Consider the following 26,652-nt stretch of genomic DNA (forward strand, 5'->3'; position numbering starts at 1 on the left):
TCGTCACTTTGCAGGAGTCAGCATGCTAAGACAACTCTGAAAAGCGCCATAACTCACTGGAATATCGATTGACACGCGGTTCAAAGGGGGTCTGGTGCTTCTGGTCAGCTCCTGCACTTCTGTGGTTCTTCTTGGTCAAACGTGGAACTTAATTCTTGTCTAAAATAATCGAAGCTTCAGCTCAAAAAGCGTCTGCAAATTCTGGCGCAGGCCGAGGAGAGAGAACCAAGATGGTGGAAACTAATTGTTTTTAGGAGTGCCTTAACTGAAAAAACCTGATATGTTGTAAAGAGTAAAGTAACGCCTTCATCAAGCTGTAACCAGAAGGGTGTAAAAGAAGACAGAGTCAGAAAGGTTTTATTAAAGTTTGACTTTTAAACTCATCTGAACATAAAGTTTAAATACCATCAAGTAGACAAGAATAAAAACAGTTTGGTGACGTTCAGCTTCACACGATTTCTAAAGAGGTCTTGATGATCAAATGTGACTTTTTTAAATCCGTTTCAGCTTAATTTAGAAAAATGAGCTGACAATTCCAATTAGATTTCCATCCTCCGTCAAACTTGAGATGCATTCATTCAACACAGCCAAAATGGTATTAAAATATTCTTTAAAAAACCATTTTTTTTAAGGATCTCTTGAGGGTTAATGACAAAACACAAACACACAACATACACTGCTCAAAACAACGAAGGGAACACTTCTTACACGACACAATGTCACTCCAGTTCAATCACAGTTAAGTTAGGAAGCAACACTGACTGAAAACCAGTCTCACCTGCTGTTGTGGAAATGAGGCAACACGACAATGAAATGAAAACTTTCTTTCATTCCTCTTGTATTTTCACACAATATTCCAAAACAGTGAATGACCTCCCGTTATCTCTATTCACCAAAACCAGATAAAGGTTCCTTTTCCGAATTCAACAGTCACCGATACAGAGGAAACTCAAGTTGAATTCATCCATAAAATCCTTAGTAAGAAACAGATTATTGTCCATGATCAGTGAATAAAGACAACAGTCACACAGTTCTTCCACATTGTGATTCACAAATTCTGTAGTGATGAGAAAATAAACAAAACACATTAAAAAGCATTTTAAAAGACCGAAGTGGCTCATTTTTCACACATTATTTGCCCAAGGAGTCATTCCAGTGTATAAAACATGTATTATTTTCTCTGTGACTAAACCACAGCTGCCACGATTTTGATGGAAGAGTAGAAAAAGTTTGCCAGGTGGAGAAGTTTGAACATTTTGAGTTCTATTTTAAAGTGTCAGATAAGCTACTGAGCAACAGAGGAACAGGATGTAACTTATTTCTTCAAAACAATGAAAATAAACCAATAATAACAGAGTGGGAAAAAACAGCATCCATAATATTTTGGCATAATTTAGCAAGCGAACCTGTCTGGGGTTTGTAATGCCAAGTTGACCCACTAGGTGGTGTTTTGAGTCAATAAGTCCTCGGCGAAAAACATGAGAGAAAAAAAAAGCAACCACAGGAGAGTTAAAGCAACTAAAGCACACTTTCAAAACCACAGGCGGAGGCAGAGGCGATCACACATGCTGTATCTGCTGAGTATAAACAGAACTCAGTGGTGTAGTGACTCACGGTTGCGGTCGGATGCATTACAGTGTCGATACCACCTTCAGTTACTGGCGTCCACTGTGGAAATGCTACTCTGCAGCGCTCCAGCATCTTTTCTGTCCAGATTATAAATAGTTTGAGCAGCGGATTGCAACACGAAAAGAAGCTGTAAGAAGGTAAAATGCCAAAATGTAGAGAAGTCGGACTACAGTATAGAAAACTAAAGGCAGCTTTGGATGGATATTTAAAAACAGTTTGACTGCATCTTATCTACTGTAACTTATAAATGTCTTCATATTGTCTCCAATATTGTTTTTTTTTTTTTTTCTGTTTCACTTGATAATTGTTAAAAATTAATTAAACATCTTTCATGTGTATTTATTTTTCCAGATTTTGGACCCGAGTAGCGACACCAGAGGAAAGCGTCTTCATGCACCGGCGGAGCTCGGCGGTTCTGCGTGTCCGTCTCTTCCTGCCGCGTCGCCGCCGTCTCACCGCCGTCTCACCGCCGTCTCAGAAGGGGCTTTTATTGGGTGTGGGGGTGAGCGAGCGGGACCGCAGCGGCTGGAAGTTGGGATCGCCCCCGGTGCTAGAGCAGCCCGGCGTCGCGGCGTCCAGGTTGGAGGGAGACTCCACCATCACCTCGTCCGGCAGCGGGGGCGCCCCGGGGTCCCCGGGCCGCGGCAGGCTGGAGGACGGGTTGGTGGGGGAGGCCAGGCTGGCGCCGGCCACGGAGGCCAGCTCCCCGCCTCGCTGTAACGACGGCAGGGCGAGCGAGCCGGCCACGTCTGAGGACGACGGGCTCTGCTCGCCGTCCGGGTGGAACAGCAGGGTGGAGTTGTGTGAGAAAGAGGCGGGGAGGTCGCTGGTCGAACTGGGAGTGACCAGGGCGCTCTCAGATGAGGAGCTGGATCCGACTGCTGTTTGGTGACAGAAAGAAGGAATTGACATCAACTGAGAAAGTAACATGCATTTTCTTTTAAAGCTGCAGCACTGCTGGAGAGGCTGGTCGCCCCGACACGCCACGGTCCGGGAGCCTCACCTTTGAGAGATTCGATCTTCTCGTTCTTGGCCTTCTGCACCTCGTCTGTGATCTTGGCGATGATGAAGTTCTGCGAGCGCATCTCCCGGATGGACTCGACCAGGGCGTCCAGGCCGCGCGGGTTCTCCGCCAGGATGTCCAGCAGCAGGGCCGTCCGCTTGGTCTGCGTGGTCCTGCAGCTGATGTCCTCCGCGTCGTCCCGGGTCAGGATCCGGCGGGAGCGCAGGAAGTCCAGGTGCCGGTCGGCCCGGATCTTCTCGCAGAGGTAGTGCCGCAGCCTGGTCAGCACCTGGGAAAACCGCAAGAGTCACGGAGGAACCGCAAAAATGAGACACACACACCCGATTTATCTAAGCTAGCCTGGTTCTGCTTCGTCTCATCATCTGGGTCTGAATTACAGTCCAAGCACACATGAAGTGTTTCATCTCTCCAACCATTAAAACATCTTTCATCCTCCAGAAATGCAACAAATCATTGAACACTGTGTTTTAATTCGAAGCCTCCTGTCTGCCACACTGTCTTCTGAAGCTATATGTGGCACAGCACTGATCCAGTAACCATCTCCTCTCAAACTGCCTCCACTACTTGTCTGTAAAGCTCTGCGTCAGTCAACGGCCTGCCTTGCTGTGTGAGCGCCCCCGCTTTCACCCCCCTCTGTCACACTTCAACCACAGAGTGGAGCGTGTTAACACAGTCTGCCCTGATACGCAGCCAGCGCCACTCCTGTCTCAACTAAAGCGACTCCGATCGCCATCTCTCAACCGCAACCAAAAGCTCACTCAGTCCAGCGCACGGTAAGACGACCTGCTCACACACCATCTCTTAATGCGCCACACACACACACACACACACACACACACACACACACACTGTGATAACAAACAGTGGACAAAGCAGTCGTTAGCAACACTGTGTGACAAATACAAGTTACTTTTTTAACACACCCCAGTATTCCCTTGATCCATAAACAGACACACATTTCATCAAACGTATCATGTATGTTGCTATCGAGCTGCATGTGATCACTCATGACTCATTTTAGACAAACTGGTGCCTTTAGAAAAACATCTGAAAAAGGCCTCAACAGGAGCAGAAGGGGAGTTAGGATAGTCAAAGATGCTCTTTTAGTTCTTCAGCTATGATAACTATAGTTAGAAATAATATACATGAATGTTCCTCTGCAATCAATACATGCTGGAAGAAATTCACCCCTTCATCAGACTGAATGCCATTTAATGTTTTGATTGTATGATGGAATCTTCTGTAGTGTTTTCAGTCTATTACTGTGCATGGTGAATATTGCTCTGAAGCTTTATCTAAAGAAATATTGCAAACTGAGTCAAAATCTCAATATCTAGAAAAATCGCATTTAGATTTTTTCATAAAATCCACTCAAACCCTCTCCAGACTGTCATTCCAGGTGGCAGACTGGAAACTGTAGCACCTATATGTGTCAAAACCCCAGATCTAGTCTACCCTCGTATCAATAGAACAAGTGTCAGACTGAACAATAAGCTTAACAGACTGTGGAGCTCCTGGTAGAAACTGGGTAATGAGGTTGTGTTTACGCAACGTTTCAAGTGAAAAATCAGCATTTTGTTGCACGTTCGAAAATGATGCCCATTAGAGTTGTGTTTGTAGTGAAACCACACTCACATGCACACAGAGAACAATACGGTGTAAACATTTCCAACAGTGAGAAAACAGCCACTCACATGGACAGTACAGTTGGGTGATATCCACATTTCATCAGCTTTAAGCCTTCCCTTGCTACAGCATTATAGTATTATACCGTCACTATGTGGTACGACCTGTTCAGATTGGAATTTATGTTCATGCGCTCCAACACATCACAGAACTTTCATAAAAGTTCTGAACTAGCTGTACAGAAACAGGAATAAGAGCAGATTCAACCAACAGCACAGTCTATTTCTCGCCCCAAATGTTTTCATAAACCGCCTCACGATCCTTCTGACTTTTAGGGTGATAAACAGGAGGTGTCAGAAAAGTTCCCACAGGGATCACTGGCTTGTGGCGGCCAAGGGTTCATAGCGACGTCGCTTTTTGATCCTTGTATGTCGCCTCTTCCTATCATTGTGAAGCAGAATTCATGAGAGCAAACCACTCTTCTGTAATAAGCGCCTGTCTGGAGCTGAATCGGGCATGAGCAGTGAACGCTGAGCGCCTCGTATCAAGGAGCCAGCAGCTGCTTTGAGCTGGTTTTGGCAGCAGTTTACTTGGTCCCTTTTTTGTTGATCAGATTAAATTAAGTCCGATTAGGAGATCAGATTGTCCCGTTTACATGAACACTGAATAAAGTAATGATAAACTGGATGACCCAATAAATTTCAGTGGATCAATCCCATAATGCTTTGCACGAGTTAATAGGCAAGTCGTGAGTTGGTTCAGTAAAGTGACTTGCAGGTTTTGAACGAATCGTTCAAACTAGAACTAGAACTTTGTTGTTCTTCCTTTTGAAGTATGAACAGTGACTCACTACTGACCCCTACAGCACAAAGGTGGTACTACTTCAACTTTACACGCTCTTCCATTGACAAATCCAGATTAAATCACATATTATGACCACCATTATGTAAAATATCCAAAGATTGGGACTTTAACCATCTATTTTACTCCTTTTTAGGTGAGGAAAGCTCCTGGTGTGGACACACAGAGGGTGTGGTGGCTTATTTCCTCCTTCCACAGGCCCTGAACACCAAAGTTTCGGCACAAATCTGTACGATCCCCCCTCAGCGGAGGGTTTGTGTTTCTCCCCACTTTATCCTGATACTCACGTCTTTTTTAATCTCTGCCATCTCGTCCTCCGTGAGGCTGGGAGCATCCATCCTTCGCCGGGCCGATGAGCAGGTATCGATTCACGGCAAAGTCCAACTACTCACTCCTGACGGTGAAGTTTATCCCGCCGACAACCGAACCCCGAGAGCCTCACGCGCCGCGACGAGCCATTATCTCCTCTAAAAGCGGCCCGTACCTGCTGAGTTTTGTCTTTTCGAGCCCGGGGGGAACGTAGAAATCCCCGGACTTCCTGATTGTGTCGAGGTTTGAGTCCGTCGACGGGAGAAGAGAGAAGTACACACTTTTCACATTCACTCCCACACCTGCTCCGAGAGGCTGAACTCGGGCGGAAAAGTTGACTTTCTAAGCCGAACGACTGCCACGACTCGAGGACATGTTAGGGGAGAAAGTCGGTTTTAATCCCACGGAGCGCCGCAGAGTGATTTCTCTCAGTTTCCCCACACTGCATGCACACAGGTGAAGAGCGGGGTGCAGTTCCAGCTGACCGCCGCTGGGTGCCGCTGCAGCGCCTCCACACACACACCACATCGTTCAGGAAATCTGCCGCAGATATAGTTAAACATTAAATTTATAATGTATAAACTTTATGATTAAACATTAAGTTTAAAATGAGTCTGGCCATGTGATATAGTTGGTGTCTTGTGCATCACTTTCTGCTTTTTTCTTTTTATTCAAACTACCAATGTTTTTTTATTGACTGAACAAAAATTGCAATTTAGCATCAGTATTCAATGTCTTTTTAACAAAATGAACAACTATTGTAATAAAAATTAAATCTAATTTAAAAAATTCAGTTGAAGTGTTCATACTGTGAAGCATTTTAAAGTGAATTTCCTTTGTTTTTGGAGTCACAGTTTTGAATTGCAATTTTTCAGCTTCTTTTTTTAGTAAAGAAGGGCAGAATTCTGATCTGTTTGATGGAAATGGATAAAGTTTCTAAATGAAAATAATAAAAAGACATTACAGCATCGTGTGGGATGATAGTAATCAATAATGTATGTAACCTAATAAGGGAATGGGGGGGGGAGGGGTAGTTACTTTTCTGCCACACTGTGAGATTCTATAATTGTCACTGAATGCTCTTTGACCTCAAAGCTAGAAACAGGGTGGGTAAATGTGAAAAAAAAGATTTTCTCCAAGGGGATTAATAAAGTATGATTAGTTTAGTTAATAGTTACTTTGACAACGAACAAACAAGTTAATATACTGTATATAGCTATAAAATAAGAGAGTTAACCCCAGAAGAGCTGGATTCACAATTATTGTTAAATAAAACACCATTAACTTACAGCAATCCCACATATTTACAGCATAGATACCAACATTGTTATTACAAATGTTGATTCCTAACTAAGATGAAATAAAACTTTATTTTGGAGTTGTAAATTTTCTGTTTAGAATTTCATTCCAAGTCACTGTCAAAATCAGCTCTATTGTCAATTCTGCTGTACATACAAGACACAAAAGAATAAAAATTAAATCTCTTTTACCCTTCTAGAATGTAAGCACTAAAAATGAAATAAGAAAAATAGAGAATAGGAAAAGATATATCATCCAGTATAGAATAAAATTAAGAAAATAGAGAATATGGACAAGAAAAAGTGCAACAGGATTTCAAAACAGAAGTTAAAAACTGAAATATGCAATATATAATCCAACAGACTCCTGAAGTATCCAGTATTTTATTCAGCACTCCCTTGAAATGAACAAACACGATACAATACACCTCTGAAATGTCTTAAGAGATATCAGTGTCTGCTTTCATTTCTATTTCACTGTCTGACTGCCCTGCTCTCCTGGCACCTCCTGAGCCTCCATCCCCACCACCCTAGAAATCCTTCACTTCTGCAGACAGTGTTGCTTTGTTTCTCCTCATAAATCTGCTCTGAATACAGTTGTGCAGGAAGCGCGTCGATCTCCTCCTACACTTCTGGTTTCAGCCTGATTGGAGCGCCCGTCTGGGAGTGTATGGCCCTCCGCCTCACTCCCCTCTGTTGTTTTTGACTATTGGGATCCAAAGGCAGTAACAATTATAATAGGAAGTGTGCTGATTCGACACTTTAAATTTAACACTGGAAGTTCTATGGTTAGAAACTGGAGTCATCATGTCTGTAAAACTCCTGGTTTTCTTATAATTTATTGTGTTCATGTGTGAGCAGTATGTAAAAAGCTAAGAAATGCCTCTTTTGCCCGTTAGGTGGCAGCAGTGCTTTGATGGAATAGTAGTTTATCTTCAGTCCAGATTTGACCTGCTGAGTTCACTGTGGCCCAACATGAAGACTCCAGTGACAGCTGAGGAACAGTTTATTAGGGTGCACTTGGCTCCAAACACCGTCGGCATGTAGACAGACACCCAAAATGCAACAGTTTTCCATTTTCACCAGAGAACGCCTCTCTGTCTGCCTCCTCTGGGCAGACTGCTGTCAGGCCTGTTGTGTCTCGTCCTGTAATTTGTGCCGCGTCTCTGAAAAACACCGTCTTCAAACTGAAAGGTGCGCTGCCTTTAAATCAAGCCCTGGCCTTTTGTTTCTCTCCTTTTTTATCGTGTGTAATGATGATGATCGGGACTGGAAGGGAAATAGAGGCTCTCTGCTGGCTGCTGCTTTCAGACTCTCTCTGGACAGAGAAGACGCCCTTTCAGCGTCGGGCGAGTGTGAAAAGGTCAAACCGTTTGTAGATTGTTGTTTTTCCAGCAAGAGAATTTCTTTTCCTTGTTGTTTTTAAATGCCGGCGGCGGATCCTGAGAATCCGCTCTAACGGGAGGCACCAGTTTGAGTTAGGAGTCTTTCGAGAAAAGTCAACGTCTTTTAATACCAATCAGCCTCCATTATGAAGAAGCTCATTCATCCGTTATTCACTCCTGGCCCCTGGGGGCCGATCCCGGCTGCCTGTGGGTGTAAGCTGAGCGGACTCTGGACGGTCTTTGCCTGGGCAGAGAGACCACACGCATTCACACCTATGATCAGTTCATATCGACCACTTAACCTCAGACACATGTTTCTGGACTGTGGGAGGAAACCAGAGTCCCCGGAGATGAAGCATGTCGACTCCACACCAGCTCGCGGACAGCCGCATTTAAAAAAAGAAAACACACACACACACACACACACACACACACACACACACACACACACACACACACACACACACACACACACACACACGCACAGTCTTGTATTTCTATCCTTGTGGGGACCGTCCATTGACTCCCATTCATGTCTAGCCCCTAACCCTGACCCTTACCCTAACCCTAACCCACACCACAACAAAGCCTAACCCTAAAGAAATGTTTTTGCACTTTTACTTTTTTCAGTAACAACAACATGGTCAAGAAAACACTGTTTCTCCTACTTAGGACCGGAAAAAGGTCCCCACAAGGCACGTCGTTCCACGTTTTGCTATCCTTGTGGGGACATTTGGCCCCGACAAGGATAGAAATACGAGAACGCTCACACACACACACACACACACACACACACACACACACACACACACACAGAAAGCTCACCAGCACAGAAGGAGGAATCCGGAATCTGTAACCACGTCTCATAGAATACACCCACAGTCACACCTACAGGCCACATATTCAGCTATGAACCTCAGATTAATTGCTTTTGCATTGTGGGAAAGCATATGGCTCAGGAGGACACAAATAAAAACATCAGAAAACTAGTTACAAACATATTTAAAGAGAACAGAAAAATAACACTTTGCTGATTTGCGTGTTATTTTATGCTGCACTGTGTTACAATGTGCTATAATATGCTATATTAACTGCACTATTTTATGATGTGCTCCAGGATGTCACACTGTGCCGCAGTGTGTTACTGTAAGCTAGTGTGTTGCAGGATGTTACAATAGAGAAAGAGAAAACATGGTTCCACAGGTTGTGAAATCAAGCAGGTAAGTCTGAAAACCGTTGACAGACAGTCGCTGTGCTCTTGTCCCACACAGAAAACATTACTGAAATTCCAGAACCAGAAGAAAACCACCGACTTTCCTGCGATTACACATTTCCTGTGTACCTGTCATCAAGCCCCACAGCCTCTGGGAAACTCTCCATGTGAGTCACGGCGTCCGAACATGACTGACTGGAAAACTACAGGGTTCTTTAAGGATGCCGTTCTGCCAGAGGACGACCTTCGAGAACTGATTTTCATTTGCCTATTGGCTGTTGACCAGCAGGTTGTTTGAGTCAGAGAAGCTAAAATCAAGGAAGCTGTCAGACCTTCCTCTTTCACCGAACTTCATTAGACTCCAACATGTTTGACAAAAGAGGAAGTGGTTGCACGCAGACCGTTATGAAACAACGGCAGGGTGTATTTATTCGGATTTGCACTAGACAGGATAGTTGGCAAACACTAAATTTATCCTCCAAAGCTACAGCTTGGATATCAATTAAAAATATTATGGCTGTTTTCTACTTTTGATGCAAAATTCTGTTACGATCGTCCAGTTTCCTGCTTTATACCATCTTTCAGAACATTCTATGTAAATATTTCATTCATTTTTAAATAATTTACATACCATGACTGATCACCTGTTTGACAGAAACACAAACGAGCAGATGGTAAAAAAGGTGGTAAAATAGGTAAAACTGCTGAATTGGCAAAAAAAGAGGAAGAAAAAAAGGGCATACAAAACAACCAAAAGGAAGCAGTTTAAACAGCATAATTGACTCAAAACAGTGAAAAAAGGTTAAAAAAAAACACTCAATAGGTCAAACAATAAATTGCTAACTGTTGAAACTCTTTCAGAAGATAAAAAAATGACGAAAAAGCCGAGCACAGCAGAATATAGCTAAAACTATAAAAAAAAAAATTTTTTTGAAAAATATAAATAATAAAGGCCAAGTAAGCAGTTTAACATTTGATTAAAACAGATATAAATAATAAAATAGTTAAATTAAGTGGAATCCATATAAGTAAAGGATAAAATTGCTGAAAATTGATCAAAATAATAAAAATGCAAAAAAAAAAAAAAAAAAAAAAAGTAGTGAAATATGTATAAACTTCTTGAATGCAACCTCACAAGTAGCTTTTATGTATAGTGTTTTTTTTTAAGCAGTGTTTCCTTCTTTTCAGATGTTTAATGGCAATTCATTTGGTGGAAAATCATTTAAAAAAAAAAAAAAAACCCTCTCTCCTTTTGGTCTCTGCTGAGCAAATTCTTTACATCCCAGCTTCGGAGGGAAAAGTTTCCACTCTAAAACCACAACAGTGGCTGTGATGTGGACGGAGGAGGATGCTCTTTAATCCTGAAAGGTATTTCAAAGGAAACCATCTCTGGAGGAATGTGGCTTCGGGCTTCGCCCAGCTCCATCTTTTCCTCCCTGTCGGCCGCTGTGCTTCTCATTCCGGTCGCTCTCCTTCGTGTCTGTAATCCAAACTGCGATCCATCTGTAACTTTTCTAGCAGTAGAAAGAACAAACACAACCATCACGCTGACTGGAAGCAGTCTAAACACAAGAAATGTGGAGCTTCTCTTCAGTGTTTATACCACGGCTTGTGGCGTTCCGATGCTAAACTCGTGGTTACCGGGCAAAAGGTTGGGAACCACCAAACGGCTAAACTTGCATAAATAGCTAAAAAACGGCTAAACTTGCTAAAACCACTAGAAAAGGGTTTTACGGGAAGGCAACCCAAATGGCAAGAAATTGTTATATTTGGTTAAAAAAAAAAAAAGAGTCAAAACAGCTAAAATAGATAAGGGTGGTCGAAAAGGGAAACTACTAAATCGACTACAATGGCTAAAGCAAATGAAAGCAATTAAAGAACAAAAGGTTAAACAGTGAAAAGGGTTAAATAAGCCAAAACCTCATGTAAAAGTAGTTTGAAATGACTATAAAGGAAAATGGACACCCAAAATGCAAAATGTCCAGAGGAGTCAAATTAGCTTAAATCCGCAAAAGCAGTTCAAAACTAAAACTGCTAAATTGACCACATAGGCTGAAGCAGGTGAAATGGCTGGAACAGCCAACACTGATTAGGGGAAAAAGGGTAAAATAGGTAAAAATGCCTATAGCTACAATCACTAGAAAATATCTAAAGCAACCAAAAATGGTTAAAATCATTAGCATTGTCTCTGACAGATAAACGGCCAGTATGTCGAGAAGAGACAAAACAGCTGCAATCTGTAACAACGGTTATGAAAATGGGTAAAATAAGTGTAAAGGCTACGCTAGCTAAAAAAGGCTAACATACCTTAAAAAACCGTCAGCAAAGGTAGAAACAAACACAATCAATAATGGCTAACATAGTTGGAAATGAGTATAAAGGAAAAAGAGCCTGAATGGGTCAAATAGTCAAAACAGTTGAAAAGAGTCTACATTATTTTATCTGGTTTGCAGGATAATAAAAGTCACTTGCAACTTATAAGTGATGCTTTAATATTTAAAGCTAACTAATTTCTAGCAGACAGTATTTAGAAGAGACATTAGCAGGTTTTACCAACATTAGATACACTGACTGCATTGTTTAGAATGTGTTAAATGGCCACAATTTTAATAGAACTTGGTCTTTTTCCTCTAAAACAGGAAAAAATGTGGCACTGTCTCTAACAAAAGAGCAGGCATCACATCTGTTTCCCAGTATCATCCACTCCATGACAGTTTACATTATGTAACTCTGGATTTGAGATGACGGCGGTGTTCTCTGCGGTGGAAAAGTCCGTTCCAGTTTATCTTGGGCTTGAAGAGCGGCACAGTGAAGAGGAAGAGTGGGCAGTGGGGGGGCCGCCGGGGTGGATCTTGGCAGGTTGTCGGGGGAGAGGAGGAGAATGTCTCGGGCACTGGGGAGACATTCCTCTCATAGTTTTGGGACACCTCTTCAGGCATACGTCAGATCGACTTGAATAAAAGAGCGATGCGGACTCCAGAGGAGGGAGAGCCAGCCTTGGTCTACCTACCGACAGGTCTGGACGGTCTTCTCTTCACCCCCAGGACGGATCGCCTCAGCCTCTAGAGATGTGGAAAGTCTTAGTCATTGCATCTCTTTGTGTTTCACTGGTGAGGAAACTGTCACTCAGAAGCTTCTTCAACTGCTGTTGGAGGATTTTTAGTGTGAAATCAGAGGTTTTTTTTGTTCATGTCTCATCTCAGGCGTCAGCATGGTGTCCGAAGCACTGCCGCTGTCCCTCCGAGGTACCAGCCTGTCCCGGAGGGGCCAGTCTCGTTCTGGACAGTTGTGGATGTTGTAAAGTTTGTGCCCGGCAGCTGTTTGAAGACTGCAGCCGGACGCGGCCGTGCGACAGCGCCAAAGGGCTGGAGTGCAACTTCGGAGGTGGATTTGCCTCCGTTAAAGGCGTCTGCAGAGGTACGCCGACTCCTGTCCTCTCTGCCCTCTACTGTTTGTCTCTCCCTTGGTTTAACAGCCTCTTTTTCTGCCTCTGCAGCCAGATCCGAGGGGAGAACCTGCGAGTACAACGGCAGAATCTTCCAGAACGGGGAGACCTTCCGTCCAAACTGCAAGCACCAGTGCACGTGCATGGACGGATCGGTCGGGTGCGTCTCTTTGTGCCCTCAAAAGCTCTCGTTGGCCAAACTGGGCTGTGCCAAACCCAAAAGGGTGAAGGCGCCAGGAGGGTGCTGTGAACAACTCGTCTGCCCCAAGGGAACGAAGACGGGGAAGAAAGAGAGACGGAAGCACAGGAAGGAGCAAGAAAACGATCCCATCATCAAAAACAAGCTGATGCCTTACAGGATGGAGGAATCCAAGGCTTTATCTGGTGAGATTAACAAGCTAATGGAGTGGATACTTCTTAACATCTTCTCAACATGTCTTATCTCAACCAGATTTCGCAAAAATGGCTAAAAGCGGCTTAGAAAGTTAAAAAAAAAACAGTCCTTCAAGCTTAACATTAATTTACAAACAGCTGAATATAAGATTATTAAATAATTCATGTTCTGTCCAGTCTTCAGGAACCGTCTGATGGGTCACGTGGGGGCCCCATGTGTGCCGCAGACCACAGCTTGGTCCCCGTGCTCCAGGTCTTGTGGTACGGGAGTCTCCACCCGCCTGACCAACAGAAACGCTCGGTGCAAACTGCAGGAGGAAGCACGCCTTTGTAAAGTCCAACCCTGTAAACCAACGACTCTAAAGGTACGGAGTGTTTATTATGACATTTTCTGTTAAAATACTGAGATTCTGCATATAAATTACAAAACATTTAGGGTCACGGGGCCCTCTAGTGGCTGTAGTAAGTATGAAGAATGCAATGTAGAGAGAGAAGGCACAGGGGAAGGTATGATAAAATGAAAATTAAAAGTCACCCAGGAGAATTATGTTAAAGTCTCATATGAAACCAGATGTTAAAGGAATAAAATACCAAATCCAGGAGAATCTGGACCGGGAGTCATGACACTGGAGGCTACCATCGCTGTATTGGTTGATGTCAATGCCAAAGAGAATCAGCGCTGCAACTATTTTAACGTTCCACTGTCTCGATCTTTTCTCTGCTCCAGAAACAGCAGAAGTGGACGCACACGGAAAGTCCAGCTGTCCTGTGAAAGTGTCCTCCGCTGGCACCTGAAACCCCTCAGGACCCCCACACAGCGTCCACTTCCTGTCCAGGAACAGAGGGAGTCTCACCAGGAGGGCGATGAAGGTCGAGTCCTGGAGGTGTCACTCCGACAAAGACACTCTACTTCTGCTTCATAAGATTGGAGCTTGGTGGTTTTGCTTCGTTAAGAAGTCTTTACATTGTGGATATTATTATTTTGTATTTTCTTTTACATTGAAATATACTTTTTTTGTCCACTTTCATGTACATGTTCATGAACTGGAGATAATCCGGCAGCTACTTGTTAAATCTTTACTCAACATGTTGTAGTGTTTGTGTTGATTTTTCTCACAGATTGATCTTATTTATGATGATATGTGTTTCTGATTGTGACCAGTTGGACTGTACAGTGGAGCAGTGGTCTGCACTCTTACCTCACTGTGAGAAAACCTTTGGTTTGAGTCCACTGTTGGCTCCAGTCCCCTCTTTTTTGAAAACATCTTATACTGAATTCCAGATGCTATGTGTATTGAAGTCCTCTGAAAATAGCATTAAAAGAAGTTACATCATTGCGGTTTCTCTATTTATGACTCAAACTGGTTAAATTTCTTGCCAGATTCCTGAAAAATGTTACGCATGCTTTATTTATTTATTTTTTTTATCATCCTTCGACATATTTGAGCACTGCAGCTATATGATAATGTACTATTGGTTTGTTTTATGTTGAACGCATGAGTGAAGAAGGGTGGCAACAGCTGCCTTGATGGTAATTTGAGGCATGTGAAAGCAGAAGTGTGCACTTTCATTATTGTAATATATTCTACAAATCCCACAGAAGCATTAACGCCACCGTCCAGCAGTGTCATGAACATGTGAACCTTCAGAGTCTGTGTGGAGGAAAAAAAAAGAAAACACTTAACAATAAGAATTCATCCACTTGTCCCACTTAAAAGCTACAATATGTGACAATGGCTGTTTTTAAAGATAAAAAAAAGATAGACTGTGAAGAAATATCTGATTTCTAATATTCACGTTATCTATTAAAGTCAGTATGATAGCCTGTCTAGCCTTGTAATACCACTTTATACCACAGGGTGGTGCAAAGGTTCAAAGACAATCAAGTCTTTGCCAAGCTCTCATTTCAATTTCTGAGCAGAAACAATGACAAGAAACATGTTTTGGGGTACAATTACCGCATTGTTGAAACTATTGGCCGCTTTTTTTAATCATTTAGCATTTTGTGACTTATATTACGAAGCGACTCCTGTGGTAAAATATCTGGTAAACAACACCTGGAACCACTGGATGCCACAGTCTCACTCTTCACTGGCTTTATCACATCAACTTTTTTCTTAGTTTTCATTTCTGCCCTTTTTTATACATAACTTTGAGTCAAAATGCAGCATGCAACATACACTTTTATTTTAGGATAATTAAATGTATTTTAAGCTAAAATGAGTTTGGAACTGCTGAAGGCACACTGAAAACGGTGGAATAATCGTACATGACCTTTATTGTCAAACCATGTTTTCACTTGTTCGTTTTGTTTGTGAAGATTGTTGAATTTAGATTCTTAAGTTTGTCTTTCAACTGCCAAATCTTGATATTTTATATTGAAACTCTTCTGAAATAAATAGAATGAAACAAACTGTGTGCAACATTAAAGATTTAAGTTGGCTAACTCAGAGGAAAATATGACTATGTGAGGATTTCTTCAATCTAATGAGGTAATAACAGTTTATACAGACGTCTGTGTGCCGTTTGGGACTTTGATCCAACAACTGATTTTTGAAAACCACATTGGTCATCGAGCTCGTTGGAGGAGAAAGGTCAGGAGGAGTCATAGTTATACTAACAAACCGGAAAAGAAAATTCCGCGAGCGCTCAGCATCATTACGTAAAGGATAAAGAGAGAGGAGGCGTTGATGAAATGCTTCCATCCCCACGATGGTCCGACACAATGCAGCTTTGTCGAGAGAACAAGGACACAACAGAGGTTTATGAGCACAGATCCGAACTAAAACTGAAGGACGGGAAGATTCATGCAGACGACGGAGGTGCAGTCCAGTCTGGGAATATAAAACATCTCCCACAGTGATCAGTGACCCAGTGTTTCATGATAAGAGTTGAGGCGCCGTGTGTCTCATCTCAGTCCAGCAGAGAAGACACTGCACCTTTCTCTGATGCAGGAAATCTCTTTCATTCAGTGTCATCTGTTTCCCATCTTCACTCGTGACAATGGTTCCAAGTTTTGCTCCGTCTCCTCCCATTGCCGCCTTAAAACGCCATATAAACTGCTGACCGTCCACTGCAGAAGGTGGCGTTCATCACCCTTCGCTGAATATGGTCCGATAAGACTTTCTGAGGAAGTCCAGGTAGTTCTGGATGCTCTGCTTGTGGCTCTCGGATCGGTCCAGGCTGAGCTGCAGCTGCTTCAGACGAGCCTCGAACTGCTTCTGCGCCTGCGGACAGACACGGTCAGCCTTCAGATATTCACCCGCCCGACGCCGCGGACCGTGTGCGTCGCGGCCGCCGCGCTCACCGTGACTTTGCTGTGACGCAGAAGCCTCAGCTCGTCCAGCCTCCGGCTCCTCTCGGCTTCCAGCTGCAGGATCTTATTCTGCAGAGCTTCTTCTCTGGACGCCGCCTGCTCCTTCACCCTGATGACCTGAGGCCAATAAATAAATAAATAAAAATAAAAAAACCCTCCTGAAAAGTGTGACTGCCCCATGACTTCCATTAGTGGACTTGATGATGAGACATTTCCTGTATCTGGCACCTTTTCTGATTCTCTTCTGTTCTTCTTTAGGGTTTCAAGCAGGAGGTGTCAGAGAAGTGAGCCTGTCTGCCAGGAGCTCATGGCGAGCTGGGATTAGACGATGTGCTGTTTTAATAGTAATCTCATTCTTTATATTTGCTTTCCCATGTCTGGGTTACTGAGTTCAACCGGACTAAGTCCTATTTTCAGTTGGATTATGTATTGCACCATAAAGTGTCCGCTACCCTCAATAAAACTTCCCGGGGTGGTTGAGATCTGTTCCTGAGCGTCGCCTGACTCCCAGTACCTGCTGCCTGACGTCTGCCAAAGCCGCCTCCAGCTGCCGGTTCAGGGCCTGGCACTCACAGGACCGCCGGTCCAGCTGCCGGCTGCTGCAGCCCAGAGCTTCGTCCTGAGCCGCCAGCCTCCGCACCAGCTCCAGGTTCTCCAGCTGCAGCATGTCCATCCTCCTACACACACACACACACACACTGGTAAGGAGACCCTGAAAACCTCACAGAGAAACTAACCTTTGAGCTCTGCCGTCCTACTTCTGGAGGGAGTGGACGTGCTCCTGCAGCTGTGAGTTGGCCTCCTGAATGGAGCCTTTCATTTCCTCGGAGGAGCTCAGCAGTTCGGCTTCGCTCTTCATCTGTGGACACATCCAGAAGCCACAGAAGCTCTGAGGACTGTCAGTCAGTTGTTGGAGGAAACACACATGAACACACACGGGGAAGCACTGCCGCCTGGTGGCAGACGGAGGCACTGCACTCCCTCACGCTGCACACCTGAGCCTGCAGTTGTCTAATGGACTGGGCCTTTTCTGAGCTGCTCCTCTCCAGGCGCTGCAGGTGGAGCCAGCAGTCGGAGAGGCTCTGCTCGGTGTCGCTCAGTGACCGGCGCTGCGCCTTCAGCTCGTCTGCTCGGCCCTGCAGCTCCCGCCTCGCCTGGCGGGCCGGGGTCACACACAGGGTCACTGTAAACGTGCAGCACCCCCCAGAGGGACGAGCCACTGTCCCCCCTCACGTGGACCCTTTGCTCTGACGCCAGGGTCGCTTTGATTTATTCACGGGTCGCTTTGATTTATTCACACAAGCAGGTTCAGGCGCAACAAACAGGCAAACACACAGGTTTTGAAGCTCTACCTGATCCACTTCGGCCTCCTTTCTTTCCCGCCACTTCTCCGTCTCACTCACAAGATCCATGTATTTTATCCTCCATTCGTCAACCTCGGCTTCCAGCTCTGTGATCTAGAGATGAAAATACCGAAAATCAAGAGCCTGCTCTGAAAAGCTGATTCCAAAAATATAATGTGAAACAGGAGGCGGAACTTTGTGGAGAATTATCAGACAAAACACTTCAAGCAAAAATCAAGTTAAAAGAGTTAAAATGCTTTTCTAGAACACTGCGACTACAGCACATTGGAGGGATTTTATTTATTCTCAAAAACAACGAGTACAATCACAGTTTTCATTTTGAAGTCTGTAAATTAGCTAAATAAAAATCACTGATTCAAAATGGGATGAGATTTTAGAAATAGCAACAAAAAAAGAGCTGTTTTTTAAACACCATGTTTCTGCTTCCTGTAACACAGAGGAGAGACCTCTGTAATCACACTGTGTGCGACTCGTGTTATTTAAAGCCTGTCACTCGTACCTTGAGCAGTGCATTATTAACGTGGAGGTCTCCGGTTAGCCTGTCCGTCTCCTGCAGCCTCGCCGTCAGCTCTGCAATTTGCCTTCAGCGGAAAGGAAAGGTGTTGGATCACACAGCGAGGCCGGGCGGCGGGGCGCATGCAGGGCGGTCCCGACGGCCCACCTGTTCAGGGAGTCGGCCAGAGCACAGAGTTTGTCCTTCTCATCCGCCTCCCGCTCGGCCTGCAGCCTGCTGGACTCTGCGTCTTCACGGGCTTTGGACAGCTGAGAATCCTGCAGAAACACAAATTCACATACTTTAAAATATCAATAAAGCTGTGAATGTGTTACAAAGCTCTGGTTCAGGGCCACATACAGCCCAGTTCCAGCTGAGTAGCCGGACACTATAAACGATTCACACCTTCTCCCTCAGCTGAGCGTAGCATTTCTCCACGGCGACTTCGAACCTCTCGGCTCGCAGCTTCTGAGCTCTGGCGGCCTTCTTCAGGGATTCCTTCTCCTGCGCCGCCTTCTCACCCGCGGAGGCGACGGACGCTCTCAGATCGGCAATCTGCAGCTTCTGCTCGACCACCGTCCTCTCCAGAGTCTGGAAGGAAGACATCCTGAGCCCACAGGAGACGCTCTGAGCCGCGCCGCGCTGGCAGCTTCCTACCCTCAACTGGATGCTGAGCCGGTTGTTTTGAGCCTCCTTGTTTCGCAGCTGCCCCTGCAGATGAGCGCGAGTTGCCTCCACCGACTTGGTGATGTGGACCGCGCTCTTGATGTTTTCCTGCGGGGACGGGACGCTTTGAAACGGCAGTTCTTTGATCGATACATGTGATGGAAGTGCTTTGCCAGCTTACCTGTTCTTCCTTGTGAAGATCCATCAGCTGATTCACTCTCTGCTGAGTTTCACTCAAGTCTTTCTTCAGATGCTTGGAGAGAGGAAACGAGGAGTCGGTAGAAGTTCAATGAAACAATGTTGACATCCTTAAATATCTTGCAATTCAATCAATCAATCAATCAATCAATGGTTTCGAAGGAACACTGACAACAGCATATTACATGTAAATGTGAACATAAGATGTTGATATTTTTGTGTTGATATGAGCCAAATGTGTAATTTCAATGATTCCATCGTCAAAATGACTAAACCTGCACATTTTCTGCCCAGATAAAGAAACACACAGAGTGGAGCACATAACAGATCTGATCTGTAACTAATTTCTCCGTCCGACACTTCCTTTGTCGTTCAGACCAGGCTGAAGGTTTTCTGAGGTGTGAGTTTGTGGAAGGTGAGCGTTTATATTTCCGCTCTCATTCAGACTCTGTCTGCCTTTTGTGGCGCCTCTGTTACCAAAGGTTTAACAGAGGTGGAACAAACTGATCCTCTCTGACATTCACACTGAGAGAAAGGTGCAATAAAGAAGCAGCAGCATGCACACAGACACACGCAGAGACACACACACACACACACAGGATGCACACAGACACACACACACAGACACACACACACAGGATGTAAAACATGCGCGACACAACTCTCACCTCATTTTCACTCTCAGCCTGTTGAATCTTCTTCTGCAGGACGACCATCTGATGGTCCACCTCACTTCGATCAGCCTACAGGAAAAAGATATATTGATAATGTGAAACAAACTGAGGAGAGATTCGACCTGATTCACAGAGAAAATCCATTACCTAAGAAGAATAGATTAACAGACTGAGTTTTTACACAACCAACATTTTCAAGTGAAGTCCCTGAGAGTGGAAGTTTCTGAAAATGCTTTGGCTCAGTTTCTGAGGAAATAGGAAGAAGCACAGCTTTTTGAAAAAGCACAGACTCTACATAGCCAGAGGAAAATGCAACTTCTTTGAAACATCGATGCTGCCCATGCTGGAGTAAACAGTTTTTCTGCACATGTGAGTAGATGGACAAAAACAACAGTGTCTACTAACTCTCTACACCGTTTCCATGTAAACGGACATCATTTTCAAAATGTTGGCTTGTAAACACACAACTTTTCTGAGATAAAAATGCAAAACACATTCATTTTCATTTGACACAATGTCATGTTGGAACAGGATCTATGAGAGTCCTGCAGAAACTGAACCCACCTCTGAATCCTGGAGCTGTTTCAGTCCCTGACGCACAGATTTGTTGACTTTTCTAAAATCCTTCAACTTGTCCAGGAGGAGTTGAACCTGTCTTGCAATCCACTGCTTGTCTTTGGCACACTGTTGTAAAATTATTAACATGAAAAATATTTAGTTGTTCCAGATAAGCTGCAACATAAAGCTGAAGAAAGTCTATAAAATGTAAATAAAAACACAAAACAATGTTAAAATGAATTAAATCTGATTTTTGATGAATGAAACACATTCTCTCATAAAAAGTAACTGAAACCATACATGTTAGAAAGATGTGGGGGGTTTTTTCAGGGAAGTTGAAGTTTAATTCAGTAAAATGAAGCTGAGCTCCATTCTGCAGCATTTATCTGCTTCAGTGAATGTCCTTAATCCAAACCTGTCATCTATGAAAAACATTTCACATTGAACAAACAAAGGAAAACCTACAGCCAATTCCTCCTCCGCAGCATCTTGAAAAGACAAAAGCTGTACTACAGCTGAGTTGGCAGCTGCTTCTGCATCCATCAGTGTTTGTAGGAAGGAGCTCTGTCTTCTGAAGCTAAACAACAGAAGAAGAAGACATGTGAAATCAGACGGACTTCTGGTTTTAAATACTATCCTACACGTTCCGTTGCTCGCTGACCTTCTGATCTCAGACTCTGAGGGTTCTACGTGGAGACAGCTCTGAGCTCTGCTCTTTCCTCCCAGATCATCACTGTTGTCTAAATCACACACATTCATTGGAATACCCTCCCCGGAGGAGGTTAGACCAAGTGAGGGACTGTGGAGCTCCTCCTCTGCAGACATGTCTCTGGAAAATAAGACAACATGAGACATTTCTTCAACTGTTCTGAGCTGTACAATGACATCTTATAACTACTACTGAGAAAAATATGTGTCTATCAATGTACACATACTCATATTTACACATATAGAAGTAACTATATAAGTACAAATACATCTAAACACAGATATGTAAGCAAACAGAGTAGAAGTGAATGGAGATACTTTATAATTCCCAGGTCGTAATTCTTAATATCATATTTGTATTCCATTTCATTTGTGTATTTGCATAAAAGCATGTGTTTGTGAGAGTGTGTGAGTGTGTGGGTGTGTGTGTGAGTGAGTGTGTCTCGGTGTGTGTGTCTTGTAGCTCAAGTAACCCTACCCATAGCAACAGACTGAAGCAGCTGACAGTCTTTTACTCTACAATACACCGAAACGTTTTAGTTAACAGAACATCACTGAGCCCCTGAAAGCACCGCTGTGATAACCACACACAAACCTTGTAAAATTTTAGTTTTTAAAAAACGAGCAGTATAAAGAGTAAATACTACTCACTCAGTCGCCTCGAGTCGGTTGTGAACGACACTTTAAACCGGAGCGGAGGGATCCGCCCCCTCGAATCGGATTGGTCTGCTTTTCCCTACGTCATCACGCTGACCGATTTGGTGGCTGATGATTGGTTTGATGAAGCTGAAAAAGGCGGAACTAAATTTGACAATCCCCATGAAGAGCCAATGAGCTTAAAGAAAGCAAAAAGACTTCCTGTTTCCATGGAAACAAAGCGGAAGTTTATCCATCTCGCCGTCCAGGGAGCGTACACGCACATAAGGGTGTTTTTAAGAGATTTTCTTACAGTTAGCTGGGGTTATTTTGCACCAGGACGGACTGGATGCTTTATTTGTATAGCTGAGCACATGCGGAGCTTTTTAAATCGACTCTAGCAGGAGGAATCAGACATGTTCAAGGCTAAAATCCTCTTCGTTGGTCCCAATGAGGTAAGTCATTGTTGCATCTCCTGTTAAAGAAATATGTAACTAAAACTGTGAAAGCTGGGAGAAACTTATGCATGCAAATATACCAGCACTCTGACACGAACCTATAAAAGCCTTGCAGACATGAAAATTCGAAGTGGAAATCACTGCATGCACCTTCTGACAATCATGTCAGTGTTAGTGAACACATTATCACTGCATCTACAAATACAAGTTGAGAGCAGACAATCTGGAGCTTTTAGTTATGTTTTTTTTCCTAATAACTTATGAATAATGTTAGCATGGCTGATAGAGATTATTATATGCACACTTGTGTTTGTTCTGAATATTACACTAATTTCTTGTATTTGTTTCAAGATATGTACTTCTCTCTGAAAGTCTGAAGAAGAATGGGATCATTGGCTCATTTTTTTGTTTTTGTTTTTGTGAAACATCCCTCTGCAATTAAAACTGCATCAGCTGCTAAGCAAGCAAATGTCAGAAAACAGTAGAAATCAACTAAATGTGCACCTCAAATCTATTTATAAAAGTATTTTTTTTTTATCTTGGTTAGAATTGAATAAATGGAGTGGAAATTAATACTTTGATATGAAAACCACGCTAAATGTGTTTCTACTTTTCACACTTTACCATCCTGCGGACTGGACTGGACCTGATGTTGGGCCTGTTTTGGCCTGCATTCCACATGTTTGGCACTCCACAGATTGACTGTATCACTTGTCTTGTTTGTTTTCCAGAGTGGGAAAACGGTTCTCGCCAACTTTCTCTCCGACATGTCAGAAAACCTGGGAGGAGAATACAGACCGACTCAGGGAGTCAGGTAAAGGCCCTGCATCGATCACTTTGAACTGCTCTTTGCCCACATGACTCATTAAAGGTACAGATCCGTGGAAAGAGTTACAAAATACTGCACGTATTGGATTTATTTAAATCACTGATCTGATGATTATTGATTCTCATAGTATTTGAGAGGTTCATTTTCTGAAAAAGCTAAAAACAGCTATTATTTACTTTTCCCCAGGATAGTAGAGTTTGAATCACAGCCTGAGGGAAGTGCGGACAACAAGACATGTGAGGTTGAACTTTGGGACTGCTCAGGGGATTTCAAGTAAGTCAACTGTAAACACACTCAAATAGGAATTGAACAGTTTTACTTCTATCACACAGCCAGTGACAAGATTTGGCACTTTTAGTTCCCGTTTACAGGACAGCTTTTCAAGTGACAGCATTTTGTTTCAGTAAAGTTTGGTGTTTACACTGGAACTTTTTGAAGATGATGTCTGTTAAACGGCAGAAATAATAAAAAGTATGTTTTTATGTTGGATTAATAGTGGGTACTACTGTTTGTATTGTCATGATGAAACCACACACACACACACACACACACACACACACACACACACACACACACACACACACACACACACACACACACACACAAAGACAACAACACACTACAAATGCGGAGTACACAGATATTTGTATGGACAACAATGAAGGTGACTCTCAACTCTAAAACTACCAAGTCATGGAGAATGTGGACCTGGAGTCATGACACTCTGGAGGTGATCATTGTTGTTTTTTTTTTCATCTGTTTGCGCATGAGCAGAACTATTTGCTATGGCCAGGGTGCGCAGGCGCAGTGTCAGTGTTTCTGCCATCTGCAAAGGGAGTCCGACCATTTCCATAAAGTGCTGTTTTCATCCGTCTACATGATGACAGAGTTGGAGTGTTTTCAAAAAACTCCACTTTGGGAGCTCCGTTGTCTTATTGCAAATGTTTTACATTCTCACTTGAAACTGTTGTTGTGTAAACAGACCCTTACTTCTTTTAAGCATGACCCCCAGATCGTCGATGATAACCATTACTAGTCATTACTAGTAATGACTAGTAATGGTTAGTACATACTAGTCATTAAAGTGAATTTTCACAGTTTGAATGTCCAGTTATAGTCAAGATTCATCAGAATATCACACATTTATAACAGTCAAAAACGCAGTATTACCGGAGGATTTCCAAATATGTAAAGTTATCTTGGATAAAGAGGCAGAAACTCACTCCTTACTTGTTTTGATGATTATGCAGCCAATATCAATGTCCAGAATGAGCAACTCCGCCACCTTGTGGTACAAAGTAGTATTGCAAGACCGGGTGGCTGCAGTTGTGTTTGTACATTAAAGCTTCCAGTAATTCTGATCTTGTGTGTTTGGTGATGGTGGTAATTCACTGTAGTATGTAGCCTGTGCTGAGTTCAGCTCACAGAGTATTGATTTTTTTTTAAATCTTAGTTTTCAGGAACTTTTATGATGACCAAGTCATCGACCCGTTCTGATGGCTGCGTCTTGTTTTACTGACCACATGGCAGACCCATCCATTGAAGAGATGACCGAGATAAATACTTAATCTGCTGATTAAACTTAATCTTTATTTCAGCCTGGTCTATCCAAGAAAACCAAACAAAGCAGACCCAATACCTTTTATGCAGATGAAGGAGCATTCACATCAAAGTGGAAACAAACCTTACAAAGTGATGGCGATGAGCTGTGCTACACTGAAACCAGTGTGCCAGTTTTACAAAAACACCCCTGAACTAAAATATTTGACACGACTGATCTACACCTACAGTGGTAGCACCAACACAAAACTGTATTGTAGTTTAGTCTCCTCTGCTGTAAAACACTTCATTGCCCACACAGAATGTCTTCTTCATGCAGGTTTGAGTCTTGCTGGCCCGCACTGATGAAGGACTCCAGCGGCGTGGTGATCGTCTTCAACCCCGACGTCCCCAGCCACCTCAAGGAGATCGAGAGGTGGCACTCGATGTTCGTCAGCTCCCAGGGTCTGCAGGACGGCCAGTGCCTGCTGGTGGCCCACCATAAGCCCGGCAGCGGGGTGGAGGAGGGACGGCTGCCTCTGGGTAGGGCCGGCACGGATCACAGCAGCTGGAGGAGTCGATGGGGAAGTTATCCACCAACATCTCTGCTGTTTCTCCCGCAGCGTCACATCTGAGCAGACTGCCGCTTATCCACTCCAACCTGGAGAAGGAGCCCGAGGACATGAGGCAGGCTTTCTGCAGGTACCTGGGGAACGTTGTGACCGCCATGTCGGAGAGTCGAGAGCGAGAGGAGATGTCCATCATCACATGAGAGGGAAATCTAATCAAGTGCGCAGCCTGATGAAGAGACATTTGCCACACAGCTCTTTGTTTACCAAATAGATGTACATTAACTGTCTAAACTGTTGTTGCTCATTATTGTGAATAAAATATCTACTTTGAAGACACAAAACCGTGTTTCCTTGTTTTCTCATAAATGCAGATTTATTTGTATTTTTGGTTCTGGTTGTTAAAACAAACTAAGCTGAAACAATAGTTGGATATTTCATAAATACACTTCTGTGCGGCGTTTGCACATTCTCTGGGTCACTTTCAACCACTCTGCCTTGAGATGTGTAAAGCTTTTCTCATACATTCACTAGTTTTATAGATTTCAAAGTTAGAAGAGCCCTATTGACCCTTCTGAGCCACCGTAGAGTGAAGTAACATATGTACGAGTACATCCGCGTTTGGCAGCGTGAGGATGTTTATTCCAAGAGCAGGTATCAGAAACATGCGTTAGGATCGGCAGTCGAAAAAACACACACACACACACAACACTGCGGCTTCTGTAGCCCTCGTCACACTACCGCCTAGACATATGGACATAGATATCTAGATGTAGGTGTCTAGATACGCGTGCACGCCAAGTAGTACATTCAAATCGAACATATATCTGCATATATGACACATCTGGCGACACCGGGCTGTCATGGAGGAGGAGAGGCGTGAGTGGACCATGATGAAATATTGGTGAAACTAATGAGTTTTTGGATGATTAAAGCCGTTTTAGGAGCGGTTATATACATGCCCCGTCTGCTATCAGTATAGGGATGTGCGCCGCTCGATTTTGGATCTAACTTTCTCCCGAAGCACTGTTCGGATCAGAAAAGCCTTCTGGGTGAGTATATTGTTGTAGTTCATTCCATAAACAACGTGAAAACTGTTTAAATCGAACTTATCCTTTAACAAAATTAAGAAGTTGAAATGGGAGCACAGAGACTGCAAGAAGGACTTGGGACACCGCAGCAGTCGTCGGCTGAAAAACAGTTCCTATTTTCCCATGCTGGATTGACGGTTGTGTGCTGAGCGGCAGACCGACAGACCAGGGAGCTGCGGCGCTTCAGAGATCCGCCACGCTGGATGTGTGTGCTGCGGACACCGCCGCCACTAATCCTGGTCATGTTGATTCTGTAAGCACCCCAGTGTAGGGCAAATCAGCTAACTACGAGTCACAGATTAACTACACCTGCACACAAGACATCCAATGAGTGAACATGGAGCTATAAGAGCACTGAGTGCGCCCTCGT

General features: G+C 43.7%; 4 protein-coding genes across 4 annotated transcripts; 2 read left to right on the forward strand and 2 right to left on the reverse strand.

Annotated features, from left to right (window-relative positions):
- Positions 1-341: 341 nt before the first annotated feature.
- On the reverse strand, positions 342-5,935 carry bcl10 (BCL10 immune signaling adaptor). Its single transcript, XM_030115921.1, has 3 exons — positions 5,428-5,935; positions 2,633-2,921; positions 342-2,510 (listed from the first exon to the last, which is right to left on the reverse strand). Exons 1-3 carry the CDS (start codon positions 5,476-5,478, stop codon positions 2,104-2,106), a joined length of 747 nt encoding a protein of 248 aa, XP_029971781.1. The 5' UTR covers positions 5,479-5,935; the 3' UTR covers positions 342-2,103.
- A 3,467-nt stretch (positions 5,936-9,402) lies between these two features.
- LOC115405339 (CCN family member 1-like) lies at positions 9,403-14,748 on the forward strand. The gene is made up of 6 exons (XM_030114898.1): positions 9,403-9,512; positions 12,281-12,455; positions 12,549-12,762; positions 12,842-13,174; positions 13,361-13,548; positions 13,911-14,748. Exons 2-6 carry the CDS (start codon positions 12,414-12,416, stop codon positions 13,953-13,955), a joined length of 822 nt encoding a protein of 273 aa, XP_029970758.1. The 5' UTR covers positions 9,403-9,512; positions 12,281-12,413; the 3' UTR covers positions 13,956-14,748.
- Positions 14,749-15,451: 703 nt separating this feature from the next.
- Positions 15,452-21,834, reverse strand: LOC115405340 (outer dense fiber protein 2-like). The gene is made up of 16 exons (XM_030114899.1): positions 21,812-21,834; positions 21,114-21,281; positions 20,918-21,029; positions 20,459-20,578; positions 19,889-19,963; positions 19,204-19,275; positions 19,014-19,130; positions 18,762-18,947; positions 18,525-18,634; positions 18,363-18,444; positions 17,852-17,956; positions 17,495-17,653; positions 17,258-17,358; positions 17,014-17,176; positions 16,491-16,616; positions 15,452-16,410 (listed from the first exon to the last, which is right to left on the reverse strand). The coding sequence occupies exons 2-16, from the start codon at positions 21,275-21,277 to the stop codon at positions 16,276-16,278; spliced, it is 1,827 nt and encodes a 608-aa protein (XP_029970759.1). The 5' UTR covers positions 21,278-21,281; positions 21,812-21,834; the 3' UTR covers positions 15,452-16,275.
- A 236-nt stretch (positions 21,835-22,070) lies between these two features.
- On the forward strand, positions 22,071-25,493 carry ift22 (intraflagellar transport 22 homolog (Chlamydomonas)). Its single transcript, XM_030115263.1, has 5 exons — positions 22,071-22,251; positions 22,986-23,068; positions 23,270-23,356; positions 24,963-25,165; positions 25,246-25,493. The coding sequence occupies exons 1-5, from the start codon at positions 22,213-22,215 to the stop codon at positions 25,392-25,394; spliced, it is 561 nt and encodes a 186-aa protein (XP_029971123.1). The 5' UTR covers positions 22,071-22,212; the 3' UTR covers positions 25,395-25,493.
- The last annotated feature ends 1,159 nt before the right edge of the window (positions 25,494-26,652 follow it).

The sequence above is a fragment of the Salarias fasciatus genome, chromosome 18 (genome assembly GCF_902148845.1).
Source record: "Salarias fasciatus chromosome 18, fSalaFa1.1, whole genome shotgun sequence".
NCBI lineage: Eukaryota > Metazoa > Chordata > Actinopteri > Blenniiformes > Blenniidae > Salarias > Salarias fasciatus.